The 17,396-nt window shown below is 39.5% G+C and overlaps 3 protein-coding genes across 3 annotated transcripts; all 3 read right to left on the bottom strand.

Moving 5' to 3' along the window:
• Positions 1–3,996: 3,996 nt before the first annotated feature.
• Positions 3,997–6,702, bottom strand: LOC138006132 (cytidine and dCMP deaminase domain-containing protein 1-like). The gene has a single exon (XM_068852292.1). It carries the CDS (start codon positions 6,470–6,472, stop codon positions 5,270–5,272), a length of 1,203 nt encoding a protein of 400 aa, XP_068708393.1. The 5' UTR covers positions 6,473–6,702; the 3' UTR covers positions 3,997–5,269.
• A 1,600-nt stretch (positions 6,703–8,302) lies between these two features.
• On the bottom strand, positions 8,303–11,914 carry LOC138006131 (cytidine and dCMP deaminase domain-containing protein 1-like). Its single transcript, XM_068852291.1, has one exon. It carries the CDS (start codon positions 11,738–11,740, stop codon positions 10,436–10,438), a length of 1,305 nt encoding a protein of 434 aa, XP_068708392.1. The 5' UTR covers positions 11,741–11,914; the 3' UTR covers positions 8,303–10,435.
• A 3,895-nt stretch (positions 11,915–15,809) lies between these two features.
• LOC138005873 (cytidine and dCMP deaminase domain-containing protein 1-like) lies at positions 15,810–17,165 on the bottom strand. The gene has a single exon (XM_068852049.1). It carries the CDS (start codon positions 17,163–17,165, stop codon positions 15,810–15,812), a length of 1,356 nt encoding a protein of 451 aa, XP_068708150.1.
• Between the last annotated feature and the right edge of the window lie 231 nt (positions 17,166–17,396).

Below are 17,396 nucleotides of genomic sequence, written 5' to 3'. Positions count from 1 at the left end.
GATTGTGGGAATAAAAAGAACATGGTCCAAAAGAGGTTATTCCTGAACAATCTGAGAGTACTCAGCCTCTGCCTTGATCCAATGATCATGAACTCGATTTTTGTCATATATTTAGCCTAAGGTTGCTTGCTCTCGCCCAGTTGTTAACATTTTCGAAATCTTGATTCAGATTCATGAGAACTGAATATTGTCTACTCAAGAACCTGCATATGTTAGATGGGAGTCATCAGTGTACACCCTGGGCCCACAATTGAGTAAATAGTTTCGAAGATCATTAATACAGAATAAAAATAGTAGTAACCCTAAAATCGTCCCTTGGGCCAAAACAATTGGAGAGTGTCTCGTTGATTGAGCAACTTTGTCTACGATTTTCTAAATATGACCTAAACCATTGGTACGTATTTCCATTTATGAAGTAATGGCTTAGTTTTGACAAGAGGATCTCGTGGTCTACTGTGTCGAAAGCCTTTTTTAGATCTAGGAAAACAACAGCGTTTATCTTCCCTTGATCGATAATATATGCCCAAGTGTCTGTGGCCTTAAGAAGAGCCGTGACAGTCGAGTGACAGAAGGCGTAACTGCATCGATACTTGTTAGATAATCTCGATAATAATAATAATAATAATAATCAGAAGATCAGAAAAGAGTATGAGAGAAGAGGCCACGAAATTTGAGAAATTTAAGTGAAGTAAGCCTCGAGAGAAACCGGGGAAGATCATGAGAGAAAATTTCAATAAAGAGCACCGTAAAGCTGAGAGAAATAGAACGAGAGACAAAACACTTGTCCTTGTGTGGGCCCATTTCCATCAGTAGGGCTAACGCTCACATGGTTCATATGGGATAGAAATCTAGCACTTCACATTACCCTCTATTCAGTTAACTATGTTTAAAATATAAGTGCTACACGGCCAACGTTTGTATAAACGTAACCTTTCCTTGTACTTGTACATGTTCATTGCCGTGACTTTGACACCTACAGTTCCCACGGCCTGCTCCCGTCTGACCTTGTAGCTCAGTCGGTAGAGCGGCGGAGATCTAACCCGAAGGTCGTGGGTTCAATTCCCATCCTTGTCAGAGTTTTTCTCTGTCCTTGTGGGGGCCCATTTCCATCACTAGGGCTAACGCTCACATGGTTCATATGGGATAGAAATCTAGCACTTCACATTACCCTCTATTCAGTTAACTCTGTTTAAAATATAAGTGCTACACGGCCAACGTTTGTATAAACGTAACCTTTCCTTGTACTATATTGGTCGGCCTGCCTCACCTCAAGGGAGGGGAAGACAGAGGAAAGACTGATAATTTAATACAATGACTAGAATATTGGACGTGGTATTTTGATTTCTTTTGTTCATTTAACATTTCAACATTGTGGGTGACACATGCATAAAACAGACTGCACACCTACGTTAGATTGATTTTACAAAGATAAGAAAGGTTATGTGGATTACATATTGTATAATATAAGTATTATTGTGACCACTTAACATTAGCTTCTTACCCAGGCTCTTTCCCCTGCTGCTTAGTGGCTGAGGGAGGAGTTAAGGTACAAGGTAAGTTACCTGTATGTATACAACGTAGACACATGTACGCTAGTGCGTGCCTATCTTTTAAGACGCTCCGGCTTAAAGTTCACGCTCTTGCGCGGCCTTGTCAAAATTCCCCACCCTCGGGATCACGAGTTTAATCAAATTTTCTCCTATTCCCCATCCATGGGAGAGGAGACTGAGTCAAATCCCCTGAATATGCCCGGCCCCCTTCCCCTAAGGCTAAACATTGCTTTAAGATTTTTCCTGTTGTTCTATCCGAAGAGAGAGGGTGTAAAGATTATCAGTCAAACGGAAAATGTTGTGAAAGAGATTACTGTACACGTAATTTCAGTTTTACTTATTGATAAAAATTGTTGGTTATTGTTTGGAAGGCTTGTTTGTTTACTGCTGTCAGCTCAGAGGTGTTTGATCACTGTAAATTGTATACACTAATGACGATTAATTTTGCATCTTATCAATTTGGCAGAAGCATAATTATTCCCATATACACTTTATTGCTTTCTGGGGTTAGAAACGGGAGCTCCGCATGTAGCCTTGGCTAAATCCATATATTAATAACAGTAATAATAATAATAATATTAATAATAATAATAATAATAATTTTAAAAATTATTGTGCGCAAATATCTATATTAATATAATCTCGATCGCCGAGTTACTCTCGCGCATTTTCAATCATCTGGAAATATACCTTGAATTATTGATTGATTAAAAAATGTCGCAAATAGGTTTGCAAATCGGTCAGTGTAAAACGCAGACTGCAGACTGCAGACCGGCGGGGGTAAAATGCAGTCTGAGGTTATAATTTAACTGTTGAAAAAGCCCAAAGCCATTAGAAATGCTAACAGTTAAGCCCAAATATTGTGTTAGGCCTAATTAGGCCTAAGGTTAGCATTTTTAAGGGGTTTGGGCTTTTTCAACAGTTACGTTATAACCTCAGTCTGCATTTTACCCCTGGTCTGCAGTCTGCCGTCTGCGTTCTCGAATAAGCCTAGCACTGAGAAACAAGACCAGTTGCCCTTGACTTGTTTAATTAATTTAAAAGTGAAAACACTAAATTTGTTGTTGTTGTTGTTGGACGGAGTTGAAACCGTTCATTTGTACTGCTACTTTTTTTGACAAGTTTTGGACCAGTAGTAGCAAAGTAATTGTTAGACACATTGGACAGCGTAGTTGGATTAACGAACGAAATGATTTTTGAAATGTATCATATATTGAACTGCGGACGTGAAATCAACTGAAGCTATAATCCACGCAGTGTTTCTGGCTCCTACGGTTAAAATTGTGTTCATAACTCCGGGGATCATAGCTTTACTTCAGTTGGATTTATAATAGTTATAAATACGCAAAGCACTTTCAGAGATGTTGCCGATTTCTTTTCAGATTTATTTTTTTTTCAGCCTCAGTAGAAACAGATGTATAGTACACGAAGGGTGCGTTCGATTGACCCTATTCCGGAACAAGAATACGTGGATTGATAATTTAAAACGGTATGTCTGGCGTTGTGAAGCAACAAGGATAATAAAGATATGTTTAAAATAGCATTTTGGCAGGTTTTTGACAATTTTTAGAAGAAAGTATTGTTCAAGTGAGGACTGCTGCTAGCTTTCGGCGATCTACGGCATCATATCATCCCTGCTAGAGGTAGACATCAAACGTCGCTTACTCTTTGGTTGCTATAATATGGAAGGTCGCCACGAGTTCTTTTTGACGATTTCTCAGAATTCTTCAGTTTTTTAAAGAGATTAGGGACCTTAAGTAAGAACGACGACGACGGCTAAGAGAACGCCACATAACAATAGGTTCAGTTAACTAGCAAAACAATAGCTCTGCACGCCCTGCACGTGCGTTTTACGTTTTGAAACATTTCGTTGCCGTTCTCGTCTTGACAACGACGAGAGAAATGATAAGGGAATTTAAGAAACGACGACGGCTACGGCTACGACTACGACAACGCCACAAAGCAATAATATCATTGGTTAAACGAGCATAAATACTCGTGCAGCACGGATTTTAGCAAGTATCTTAGAGGTGCTCTGCATAACGACGACGTGAAATCACTAAATTTGAAGTGTGACGACAACGAAAGCACGCAACATAGAATCTTTCATTCTCTTTTTTAACTTTCAAACCGCTCGTACCAATGTATGTTCAGGATGCTTCGCCCGCATTGTAGGACGCGAACGAGACTGAATAATGGCGAAAGACTTATGATAGAGCCAAGTTATATTTTGAGGTGACGTTTTCGTCGACCGTCGCCGTTGCAGATCTTAAATTCCCTATTGTTCTATGTGGGACGGAACGACCTGCTGCTGAATTTACATCCAGGGAAAATATACCCTCACGATACGGAAGTGATATTATTTTTGAAAATTTTGAAAATCAATTAAGACCGCTAGCATTCTTCAGAACCAAACAATCCTCTAGAAAATTCGTAGGACGTAACTTTAAGTAACACTTTTTTTCAAGGGAGATTTTATTCCCTTAGGTGTTAACATATGTGAGAACAACTGGACCAGTCTGCGGCGCGTACCGTGCGAAAAAACACAACCCGTTGGCAAGGTGTACATAGGCACGTAACGCGTGCCGGATACAGTACACAGATGTATAAACGTGTTGTGTTTTTTCTTCTAACAATACATACTGGTCATCAAGACTTTCCTGAGTTTAATGAATGCTGCTTATGCTCGCACAGCTAGCGAGGACCAGGGTCAATATGTCTCCGGGAACTTCAATTTTCAGCCATGAAATCTAAACGAGCCTGAAGAGATCTTCATTCTTCTACGTTAAGAAAAGCTCTCCTTAAAGATTCTGTGTCACGGTACTTTAGGGTTTTTCGGAACAATTTTAACTTAATCATGAGTTTCACACGCAGAAAAAATTATCGAATTCCCCTTCCTATAAAATTATTGTTACAACACAAAAAAGATTCTGAGCGAAAACAACTTTTATCCCGGTGAGTCCTCCTAAACTTGAAGAAAAATATCGAGCCGACTTTTTTTTAACGATTGACCAAATGCAATACGTTTCTATCTTGTGCTCTTAGTCCATCCATAAATCTGTAACTTGGTTTCATGTATTTCGCGTGTTGTCTTATTGGTTTTAGTGCATATTGCGACGTTCCGTTATATTTTATCAGCATTTTCCCTGTCATAAAACTAACTTTTCCCATAGCCACTTTGAACAAGCTTCATCCATTAGAAGGAACCAAATTAAAAATATCCTCCTGCGGCTAGTCGTGCGGCTTTTAGTTGCATTTGTTCGTTGGGTGCCCTTTTGTAATTTAGCTGCCCACTCATGAGCTAAAACTACATTAAAAAAAAACCAAGAGGGTATATTGTAATCAAGGTCTGGATTCTAAAACAATTCAACAATCAATTAACATTTGAATGCAAACTATTAATATGTAGCGATTACAGACTATCTATAGTAAAGGTATTTACTGTCTGTAGAACCAAAAAAAATCTAGATTAGACGACCAAAAAGTCAAAGTAACGAAAATGAACTGTACCAGAAGCTCAAAACGATAATCGATCACAACAGTTATGGTTTTCGTGACATCATCTTTTTACCGCTCCTAGACTACACTAGATATTCATAGACTGAAAGCAGTAGTCAAAATTAAAATGTTCAGTTGAAATTACAAACAATCCGCAACTCGTGCTCACGGGTGGCCTTACTTTCGCTTGGTCGAATCGGTCTCCAACGCCAGTGGCTTCCTCAACAATCTTTTCGTTCCCTTTTTCTTCCTTGATCTTCAAATTCCCTGTCGAGATTCCTCTTTGCCCCACTTGTCTCCGATACCAAACTAAAGCAAGCAAATTTGCCCCTCTTCACTGCATCAGAGAACTTGTTATAACTTATTCCTTTCTTGCTTTTCTCTTCTATAAACTCTGCGCCCAAGATAACTGTCTCTATTCCCAGCATCTCAAGTAATGTAGTGCACTCATCGCACGGCGTCTTTGTCACGAACAAGGTTCCACCTTCAATGTTCTTGGTGTTCCGCATGAGAAGCGCATTTTGCTCTGAGTGAATGCTGTAAGGATATTTCTTGTCTGGGGCGTCTTTATCTTTGTCAGAAGCTCTTGGGAATTCACCATACAGCGCTTTTGATGGAAATCCATTCCAGCCAAGCCCAACAATGTCTTTCTTTTTGTTTATGATTACTGCTCCTACCCCGGTTTTTGGATCGTCAGTACGTTCGGCTAGGAACTTTGCCAAACTCATTAAGCAGGATCTTTCATCCCTTTTCAATTTCGTGTTACCTGAAATCGGTTCACGCTCACTTTTAGATGATTCAAGTTCATTATTGTATCCTTTCTCCGATGCGACCAAAATCGATGCCATCCACGTCAACATTTGTGTAAAATCGCTTTCAACCTGACGTCTCATTTCTTCATCGAAAGCGTGCCATGGAAGTTTATTCTTGGCCTTTGTCATCCAAGCGTCGTTCCAATACATTTCTTTAAGTTTTTGTTCCCTTTCATTTCTTGTTCGCTCTGGTGTTTGGTGCCTGTGTTGAACGGCCTTGATAACATCCTCTCCCACTTCTGGAACAAAAACACTTTGGCTGATTGAGCTTACTTTAAATAGGTTATCAACCCGTAATGTTACTTCTTCAAAGTCGACGTATTTCATCAGGGAGTACTCTGGCTCAATTGGCAAATAGAAGACCCTCTTGACTTTAGACTGGACCATAAGCTTTGTGCAAAAAGAGCATGGTTTCCTCGATACAAAAACTTTGCAGTCTTCGAGGACGTTGTGATGCATCATCAACAAACGAGCAACTGCGTGAACGCCGTTGCGGGAACAGTCGACGGCGTAAATTTTGTCGTTTGGCAAAACGAGTACAGCTCCTACTTTTCTGTAAGAATCTTCTGGTTTGTCCTCTGGGAAATCTTCCATCCAAAGTGCAACAATCATGTACTAATTGTCTTTGGTAAGTCTGGAATATCTGGAGGCGTAAGAAGTCGAAGGTTTTCCCCTTTGATCGGACTCTGTACTTTGTGGATCTTTTTGGTTTTGGTCGGACATCATTAAGACAGTTTATTCGTCCTTGGTTAGGGCTGATCTCCTCTTTGAAATTGGTTGCTCGTACTCTGCGACTAAAGCATGCGTTTCCTTGATCGGCGAAAGGAAGAAATGCAAAGCAAAAGTTTTCACGCCTGTTTCATTCTGTAAATAGCCAATCAGATTAATAGCAAGGAACAACCTGTCAAAGCAAACATTTTGAGCATATTCAAATTTTGCTTCTTCGTTTAGCGGAATAATTATTAGTTGCGACAACTAATAATTATTCTAAACGAAGAAGCAAAATTTGATTTCATTTGTGTAACGCAAAGCAGGGTGAGCGATGGCCAGATGGTTACCTGAACGACAAATTGAATGATTGAAAATGTCTTGACAGAAAAGGAGCTAAAAATGCCTGTAAGATGGCTAGAAATAATAAAGCTAAATTCGAAAAGGAAATATCCTGTACAAATTTCATTTTAGAATTTGTGTCATACTGACTCGTTTTGATGTAATTTTTAACATAATAATCTTATTAAGGTCTCGGTGAAGGTAAATTTGGGCATCTCGCTCAAATTTCAATAAGAAATGGCGTGTTTTTATATTGAACGGGAACTACATTCCGCGCATGTAAATGACGGATGTTAAAGTGTCTGGAACAGGATCTTTTAAACTAAAAAATTCTTGATTCTGTGGGAAGTAAAAACAATTACTCTCTGGCACCGTTTGTTAAGCGAGCAGGGTTACAAAGCCGATTCCAAAGGTCGAGGTGTTCAACATGGCTCGTCCTACCATCTTTCGAAAGGTTCTTTTCTTTCGATCAAGTGAACAAACTACCGCCCGAGGTCGTTGCTATTGCTATTGCATTGTTGGTGAATAAAATGAAAGTTCAATCTTTGTAAATTGACTTTGATCTGCAATTGTAACCGTGGGAACATTTTGTTATTTTATTTGGTGGGTTCCCCAGAATGGAGTGTGAAGCCTTTGGGTTTTATAACACTGTTGGCAACCGAGGATTTGAAAAATGGCTCAAATCGCGTTGAATGTGGAAAAAACACACAGGAAGGAAGATACCCACGATGGCAATAAGGTAAAGCTTTTTAAATGAGAATTTTCTCGTACAATTATCTTCTTAAGTCTTTTATCGAGATTGCCATACAAGTCTTTATATTTTTGTCGGCGATGTTCGCTTTCTCTTTGACTGATCGAGCTTGGGATGCCTGTGTAGTAACACACAAACACTTACAATTTTCGCGCACAAACATTAGTCACCCCCATGTCTCGTAAAACGTGATCACGGCGAAAATACATTCTTTGTGCAATATCACAGCTTCTGACGAAGACAACTTTCTGTCGTTACAATGTTTGCCCTCTGGCGATTCCAGAATCCTATGCGCATAACGTGGGTCTCTAATTACTGGCAAATCATTCATCCAATATAAACTTAAATCTGTTTGGGTTGTCTTCTTGAACAGGAGCGAACCACTCCCATACTAAGCATTTTTTCAGACCGATCTATTATTAGACTACCTTTTCCGCAAAAAAAAAAAGTAGTTCCGGTTCGTTGGCGCTATAACGTCAAGTTTAATAGTTGCTTGTGATTAGTCATTGGGCTCCTGTGAGAGTCTCATTCGTGGGAAATTCAAAAATCATTTTAAAATAAATCGGTCTCTGAAACCGCTGTGACAGGAATATAGATGGCTGTCGTTCGTTCTCGAGTCCATTTATTTCAAATTACCGAGATTCACAGGAGAAGAGGCTTGATAACCTTCTCTCTCCCTTTCTATAACATAAAATACTTTTCGGACCATGTTCGTAAAACAAACTTTACTGGGATTGAATAAACATTTACAGCTATTTGAAATGTTGTTTATGCAAATGTTTAAAATGCGCATGTAAAGTTCCCACATGCTGATAAAATGCGCATTAAAAACCGGTCACTTCTTGATGGAAGAAAGTATTGTTCGAGTAAGGACTGCTGCTAGCTTTCGCCGATCCGCTACGGCATCATATCATCCCTGCTAGAGGTAAACATCAAACGTCGCTTACTCTTTGGTTGCTATAATATGGAAGGTCGCCAAAAGTTCTTTTGTTTTTCTTTTCTCAGAATTCTTCAGTTTTTTAAAGAGATTAGGGACCTTAAGCAAGAACGACGACGACGGCTAAGAGAACGCCACATAACAATAGGTTTAACTAGCAAAACAATAGCTCTGCACGCCCTGCAAGTGCGTTTTACGTTTTGAAACATTTCGTTGCCGTTCTCGTCTTGACAACCACGAGAGAAATGATAACATTTAAGGTTGTGTGGAGGACGCGAGCACCTGACGATGACCTTTCAATTTTCTTTCTAAATATCCACACCGTTCTCATCAATTTTATTCTAGGAATGTTGACTTAAATTTGCCATGCTGAGCGACTTAAAGTAATCGCAAAATTATTACAGTAACGGGAATTGTTTTATGTGGGACGGAACGACCTGCTGCTGGATTTACATCCAGGGAAAATATACCCTCACGATACGGAAGTGATATGATTTTTGCAAATTTTGAAAATCAATTAAGACCGTTAGCATTCTTCAGAACCAAACAATCCTCTAGAAAATTAGTGGGACGTAACTTTAAGTAACAGTTTTTTTTAAGGGAGATTTTATTCGCTTAGGTCTCAACAGCTGTGAAAACATCTGTACCAGTCCGCTGCGCGTGCTGAACGTTAGCAAGGTGGACATAGGCACGCAACGCGTGCCGGATACAGTACACAGATGTATAAACTTGTGTTTTTTGTTCTAACAATACAAACAGGTGATCAAGACTTTCCTTAGTTTGGTGAATGCTGCTTATGCGCGCACAGTTAGCGAGGACCAGGGTCAATATGTTTCCGGGAACTTCAATTTTCAGCCATAAAATCTGAACGATGCGGAAGAGATCTCTATTCTTCTACGTTAAGAAAAGGTCTCCTTAACGACGCTGTGTCACGGTAATTTGGGGTTTTTCGGAACAATTTTAACTTAATCGTGAGTTTTACACTCAGAAAAAAAATATTCAAATTCCCCTACCTTTAAAATTATCGTTGCACCACAAAAAAGTTGATTCTGAGCGAAAACAACTTTCATCCTACTGAGTCCTCCTAAACTTGAAGAAAAATATCGAGCCGACTTTTTTTTAACGATTGACCAAATGCAATACGTTTCTATCTTGTGCTGTTAGTCCATCCATAAATCTGTAACTTGGTTGCATGTATTTCGCGTGTTGTCTTATTGGTTTTAGTGCATATTGCGACGTTCCGTTATATTTTATCAGCATTTTCCCTGTCATAAAATTAACTTTTACCATAGCCCCTTTAAACAAGCTACATCCATTAGAAAGAACCTAATTAAAAATATCCTCCTGCGGCTAGTCTTGCAGCTTTTAGTTGCATTTGTTCGTTGGGTGCCCTTTTGTAATTTAGCTGCCCACTTGTGAGCTAAAAGTACATAAAAAAAACCAAGAGGGGATATTGTAATCAAGGTTTAGATTCTAAAACAATTCAAACATCAATTAACATTTCAATGTAAACTCTTAATAATGTAGCGATTACAGACAATCTGTAGTAAAGGTCTGTCTCTAAAACTCAAAAAATCTGCGTAGATTAAAAGACCAAAAAGTCAAAGTAACGAAAACGAACTGTACCAGAAGCTCAAAACGATAATCGATCACAACAGTTACGGTTTTCGTGACATCATCTTTTTACCGCACCTAATACACTACTTAGATATTCATAGACTGAAAGCAGTAGTCAAAATTAAAATTTTCAGTTGAAATTACAAACAATCCGCAACTCGTGCTCACGGGTGGCCTTACTTTCGCCTAGTCGAATCGGTCTCCAACGCCAGTTACTTCCTCAACAATCTTTTCGTTCCCTTTTTCTTCCTTGATCTTCAAATTCCCTGTCGAGATTCCTCTTTGCCCCACTTGTCTCCGATACCAGACTAAAGCAAGCAAATTTGCCCATCTTCACTGCATCAGAGAACTTGTTGTAACTTATTCCTTTTTTGCTTTTCTCTTCTGTAAACTCTGCGCCCAAGATAACTGTATCTATTCCCATCATCTCAAGTAATGTAGTGCACTCATCACACGGCGTCTTTGTCACGAACAAGGTTCCACCTTCAATGTTCTTAGTGTTCCGCGTAAGTAGCGCGTTCTGTTCTGCGTGAATGACGTAAGGATATTTCTTGTCTGGTACGTCATCTCTGTCAGAAGCTCTTGGGAATTCACCATACAGCGCTTTTGATGGAAATCCATTCCAGCCAAGCCCAATAATTTCTTTCTTTTTGTTTGTGATTACTGCTCCTACCCCGGTCTTTGGATTGTCAGTACGTTCGGCTAGGAACTTTGCCAAGGTCATTAAGCGGAATCTTTCATCCCTTTTCAATTTCGTGTTACCTGAAATCGGTTCACGCTCACTTTCAGATGATTCAAGTTCATTATTGTATCCTTTCTCCGATGCGACCAAAATCGATGCCATCCACGTCAACATTTGTGTAAAATCGCTTTCAACCTGACGTCTCATTTCTTCATCGAAAGCGTGCCATGGAAGTTTATTTTTGGCCTCTCTCATCCAAGCGCCGTTCCAATACATTTCTTTAAGTTCTTGTGCCATTTCATCTCTTGTTCGCTCTGGTGTTTGGTGCCTGTGTTGAACGTCCTTGATAACATCCTCTCCCACTTCTGGAACAAACACACTTTGGCTGATTGAGCTTACTTTAAATAGGTTATCAACCCGTAATGTTTCTTCTTCAAAGTCGTCCAATGGGCGGTACTCTGGCTCAATTGGCAAATAGAAGACTCTCTTGACTTTAGACTGGACCATAAGCTTTGTGCAAAAAGAGCATGGTTTCCTCGATACAAATACTTTGCAGTCTTCGAGGACGTTGTGATGTATCATCAACAAGCGAGCAACTGCATGGACGCCATTGCGGGAACAGTCGACGGCGTAAATTTTTTCGCTTGGCAAAACTAGTACAGCTCCTACTTTTCTGTAAGAATCGTCTGGTTTGTCCTCTGGGAAATCTTCCATCCAAAGTGCAACAATCATGTACAAATTGTCTTTAGTAAGTCTGGAATATCTGGAGGCGTAAGAAGTCGAAGGTTTTCCCCTTTGATCGGACTCTGTACTTTGTGGATCTTTTTGGTTTTGGTCGGACATCAGTAAGACAGTTTATTCGTCCTTGGTTAGGGCTGATCTCCTCTTTGAAATTGGTTGCTCGTACTCTGCGACTAAAGCATGCGTTTCCTTGATCGGCGAAAGGAGGAAAGGCAAAGCAAACGATTTCGCGCCTGTTTCATTCTGTAAATAGCCAATCAGATTAATAGCAAGGAACAACCTGTCAAAGCAAACATTTTGAGCGTATTCAAATTTTGCTTTTCCGTTTAGAATAATTATTAGTTTTCGCTTCTTTGTGTAACACAAGGCAGGGTGAGCGATGGCCAGATGGTTACCTGAACGACAAATTGAATGATTGAAAAAGTCTTGACCGAAAAGGAGCTAAAAATGCCTGTAAGATGGCTAGAAATAATAAAGCTAAATTCGAAAAGGAAATATCCTTTACAAATTTCATTTTAAAATTTGTGTCATACTGACTCGTTTTGATGTAATTTTTAACATAATAATCTTATTAAGGTCTCGGTGAAGGTAAATTTGGGCATCTCGCTCAAATTTCTTTAAGAAATGGCGTGTTTTTATATTGAACGGGAACTACATCCCGCACATGTAAATGACGGATGTTACAGTGTCTGGAACAGGATCTTTGAAACTAAAAAATTCTTGATTCTGTGGGAAGTAAAAACAATTACTGTCTGGCACCGTTTGTTGAGCGGGCAGGGTTACAAAGCCGATTCCAAAGGTCGAGGTGTTCAACATGGCTCGTCCTACCATCTTTCGAAAGGTTCTTTTCTTTCGATCAAGTGAACAAACTACCGCCCGAGGTCGCACACAGGGCTGTTATTGCTATTGCGTTGGTGGTGAATAAAATGAAAGTTCAATCTTTGTAAATTGACTTTGATGTGCAATTGTAACCGTGGGAACATTTTATTATTTTATTTGGTGGGTTCCCCAGAATGGAGTGTGAAGCCTTTGGATTTTATAACGCTGTTGGCAACCGAGGATTTGAAAAATGGCTCAAATTGCGTTGAATGTGGAAAAAAACACGCAGGAAGGAAGATACCCACGATGGCAAAAAGGTAAGGCTTCTTAATTGAGAATTTTCTCGTACAATTATCTTCTTAAGTCTTTTATCGGGATTGCCATACAGGTCTTTATATTTTTGTCGGCCATGTTCGCTTTCTCTTACACTGATCGAGCTTGGGATGCCTGTGTAGTAACACACAAACACTTACAATTTTCACGCACAAACATTAGTCACCCCCATGTCTCGTAAAACGTGACCACTGCGAAAATACATTATTCTTTGTGCAATATCACAGCTTTTGACGAAGACAACTTTCTATCGTTACAATCTTTGCCCTCTGGGCCCAGTTCCTCAAAAGCCGATTTAGCTAATCTAAGATTAAAAATTAACCAAGCAGTTTATTTCTCTACTCCCAAATGCTGTTCAACGCAGATTTTCGGCAGAACTTTACATGAGAAGACGTCAATCTTGAAAAACAAAAATAAGCAAAAGAAAATTTCACCAAAAAGTTGAAAACGTGAAACAAAAGTTTACGCTAATCCTGGATTAAGTTAATCGGCTTTCGAGGAACCGGGCCCTGGCGATTCCAGAATCCTATGCGCATAACGTGGGTCTCTAATTACTGGCAAATCATTCATCCAATATAAACTTAAATCTGTTTGGGTTGTCTTCTTGAACAGGAGCGAACCACTCCCATACTAAGCATTTTTTCAGACCGATCTATTATTAGACTACCTTTTCCGCAAAAAAAAAAGGCAGTTCCGGTTCGTTGGCGCTATGACGTCAAGTTCAATAGTTGCTTGTGACTAGTCATTAGGCTCCTGTGAGAGTCTCATTCGCGGGAAATTCAAAAATCATTTTAAAATAATTCGGTCTCTGAAACCGCTGTGACAGGAATATATATGGCTGTCGTTCGCTCCTGGGTCCATTTATTTCAAATTACCGAGATTAACAGGAGAAGAGGCTTGATAACCTTCTCACTCCCTTTCTATAACATAAAATACTTTTCGGACCATGTTCCTAAAACAAACTTTACTGGGATTGAATACACATTTACAGCTATTTGAAATGTTGTTTATGCAAATGTTTAAAATGCGCATGTAAAAATTCCCACATGCTTATAAAATGCGCATTAAAAACCGGTCACTTCTTAATAGAAGAAAGTATTGTTGGAGTAAGGACTGCTGCTAGCTTTCGCCGATCCGCTACGGCGTCATATCATCCCTGCTAGAAGTAAACATCAAACGTCGCTTACTCTTTGGTTGCTATAATATGGAAGGTCGCCAAAAGTTCTTTTGTTTTTCTTTTCTCATAATTCTTCAGTTTTTTAAAGAGATTAGGGACCTTAAGTAAGAACGACGACGACGGCTAAGAGAACGCCGTATAACAATAGGTTTAACTAGCAAAACAATAACTCTGCACGCCCTGCACGTGCGTTTTACGTTTTGAAACATTTCGTTGCCGTTCTCGTCTTGACAACGACGAGAGAAATGATAACATTTGAGGTTGTGTGGAGGACGCGAGCAACTGACGATGACCTTAATTTCAATTTTCTCTCTAAATATCCACATCGTTCTCATCGATTATTTTCTAGGAATGTTGACTTAAATTTTCCATGCTGAGCGATTTAAAGTAATCGCAAAATTATTACAGTAACGGGAATTGTTCTATGTGGGACGGAACGACCTGCTGCTGGATTTACATCCAGGGAAAATATACCCTCACGATACGGAAGTGATATGATTTTTGCAAATTTTGAAAATCAATTAAGACCGTTAGCATTCTTCAGAACCAAACAATCCTCTAGAAAATTAGTGGGACGTAACTTTAAGTAACAGTTTTTTTTAAGGGAGATTTTATTCGCTTAGGTCTCAACAGGTGTGAAAACATCTGTACCAGTCCGCTGCGCGTGCTGAACGTTAGCAAGGTGGACATAGGCACGTATCGCGTGCCGGATACAGTACACAGATGTATAAACTTGTTGTGTTTTTTGTTCTAACAATACAAACAGGTGATCAAGACTTTCCTTAGTTTGGTGAATGCTGCTTATGCGCGCACAGTTAGCGAGGACCAGGGTCAATATATTTCCGGGAACTTCAATTTTCAGCCATAAAATCTGAGCGATGCGGAAGAGATCTTTATTCTTCTACGTTAAGAAAAGGTCTCCTTAACGACGCTGTGTCACGGTAATTTGAGGTTTTTCGGAACAATTTTAACTTAATCGTGAGTTTCACACTCAGAAAAAAAATATTCAAATTCCCCTACCTTTAAAATTATCCTTACACCACAAAAAAGATGATTCTGAGCGAAAACAACTTTTATCCTGATGAGTCCTCCTAAACTTGAAGAAAAATATCGAGCCGACTTTTTTTTAACGATTGACCAAATGCAATACATTTCTATCTTGTGCTGTTTGTCCATCCATAAATCTGTAACTTGGTTTCATGTATTTCGCGTGTTGTCTCATTGGTTTTAGTGCATATTGCGACGTTCCGTTATATTTTATTAGCATATTCCCTGTTATAAAACTAACTTTTACCATAGCCCCTTTAAACAAGCTACATCCATTAGAAAGAACCTAATTAAAAATATCCTCCAGCGGCTAGTCTTGCGGCTTTTAGTTGCAGTTGTTCGTTCGGTACCCTTTTGTAATTTAGCTACCCACTCGTGAGCTAAAACTACATAAAAAGAACCAAGAGGGGATATTGTAAACAAGGTCTAGATTCTAAAACAATTCCAACATCAATTAACATTTCAATGTAAACTCTTAATAATGTAGCGATTACAGACAATCTGTAGTAAAGGTCTGTCTCTAAAACTCAAAAAATCTACGAAGATTAAAAGACCAAAAAGTCAAAGTAACGAAAACGAACTGTACCAGAAGCTCAAAACGATAATCGATCACAACAGTTATGGTTTTTGTTACATCATCTCTTTTAGCGCACCTAATACACTACTTAGATATTCATAGACTGAAAGCAGTAGTCAAAATTAAAATTTTCAGTTGAAATTACAAAAAATCCGCAACTCGTGCTCACGGGTGTTCTCACTTTCGCGTTGTCGAATCGGTCTTCACCGCCAGTTACTTCAACAATCTTTTCGTTCCCTTTTTCTTCCTTGATCTTCAAATTCCATGTCGAGATTCCTCTTTGCCCCACTTATCTCCGATACCAGACTAAAGCAAGTAAATTTGCCCCTCTTCACTGCATAAGAGAACTTGTTATAACTTATTCCTTTCTTGCTTTTCTCTTCTATAAACTCTGCGCACAAGATAACTGTCTCTATTCCCATCATCATAAGTAATGTAGTGCACTCATCGCACGGCGTCTTTGTCACAAACAAGGTTCCACCTTCAATGTTCTTGGTGTTCCGCATGAGAAGCGCGTTTTGCTCTGAGTGAATGCTGTAAGGATATTTCTTGTCTGGGGCGTCTTTATCTTTGTCAGAAGCTCTTGAGAATTCACCATACAGCGCTTTTGATGGAAATCCATTCCAGCCAAGCCCAACAATTTCTTTTTTTTTGTTTATGATGACTGATCCTACCCCGGTTTTTGGATCGTCGGTACGTTCGGCTAGGAACTTTGCCAAAGTGATAAGGTGGCACCCCTGCTCTCTTTCCTTTTCCCGTGTTGGATCGAATGCAAACGATTCATGCTTACTCTCAGAAACTGGTGATTCAAGTTTAAAATTGTATCCTTTCTCCGTTCCGACCAAAATCGACGCCATCCATGTCACCATTTCTGTGAAATCGATTTTGACCTGACTTCTCATCTCTTCATCTAGAGCCTGCCATGGAAGTTTATCCTTGGCCTCTTTCATCCAATCGTCGATCCAATATCTTTTTTTAAGACTATGCTCCATTTCAATCCTTTTTTTCACAGGTGTTTGGAGCTTGTTTTGAATGTCCTTGATAACATCAGCTCCTACTTTTGAGACAAACACACTTTGGCTTATTGAGCTTACTTTAAATAGGTTATCAACCCGAAATGTTTCTTCTTCAAAGTCGTCCAATAGGCGGTACTCTGGCTCAATTGGCAAATAGAAGACTCTCTTCACTTTAGACTGGACCAGAAGCTTTGTGCAAAAAGAGCATGGTTTTCTCGATACAAAGACTTTGCAGTTTTCAAGCACGTCATGATGCATCATCAACAAGCGAGCAACTGCATGGACGCCATTGCGGGAACAGTCAACGGCGTAACTCCTGTCGTTTGGCAAAACGAGTACAGCTCCAACTTTCTTGTAAGGATTGTTTCTTTCAGGATTGTCTGCTGGGTTCTTTTCTGGCTTTTTTTCCTCTGGCTTGTCCTCTGGGAAATCTTGCATCCAAAGTGCAAGAATCATGTACAAATTGTCCTTGGTAAGTCTGGAATAGCTGGAGGCATAAGAGGTCGACGCTTTTCCCTTTTGATCGGACTCTGTACTTTGTGGATCTTGATAAGCCATTATGAAGAGATCACTGAGGGCACAGTTGCAGTTTATTCGTCCTTGTTCAGGGCTGATCTTCTTTTGGTTTGCACGTAACCTGCGATCAGGCCGGCTTTCTGTTGATCGGCGAAGGGAGGAAGAAGGAAAACAACGCTTTTATATTTTTCCTCTTAAATCAAGGTGATGTTCATGCTATAAATGGTTGGCCAATCCGATTCTACCGGAAGTTAACCCATGTTTTTGTTTCTT

This window comes from Montipora foliosa, chromosome 6, assembly GCF_036669935.1.
Source record: "Montipora foliosa isolate CH-2021 chromosome 6, ASM3666993v2, whole genome shotgun sequence".
Classification (NCBI taxonomy): Eukaryota; Metazoa; Cnidaria; class Anthozoa; order Scleractinia; family Acroporidae; genus Montipora; species Montipora foliosa.
The sequence above is the reverse complement of the archived record's forward strand: the minus strand, read 5'-3'. Positions and strand labels throughout refer to the sequence as shown.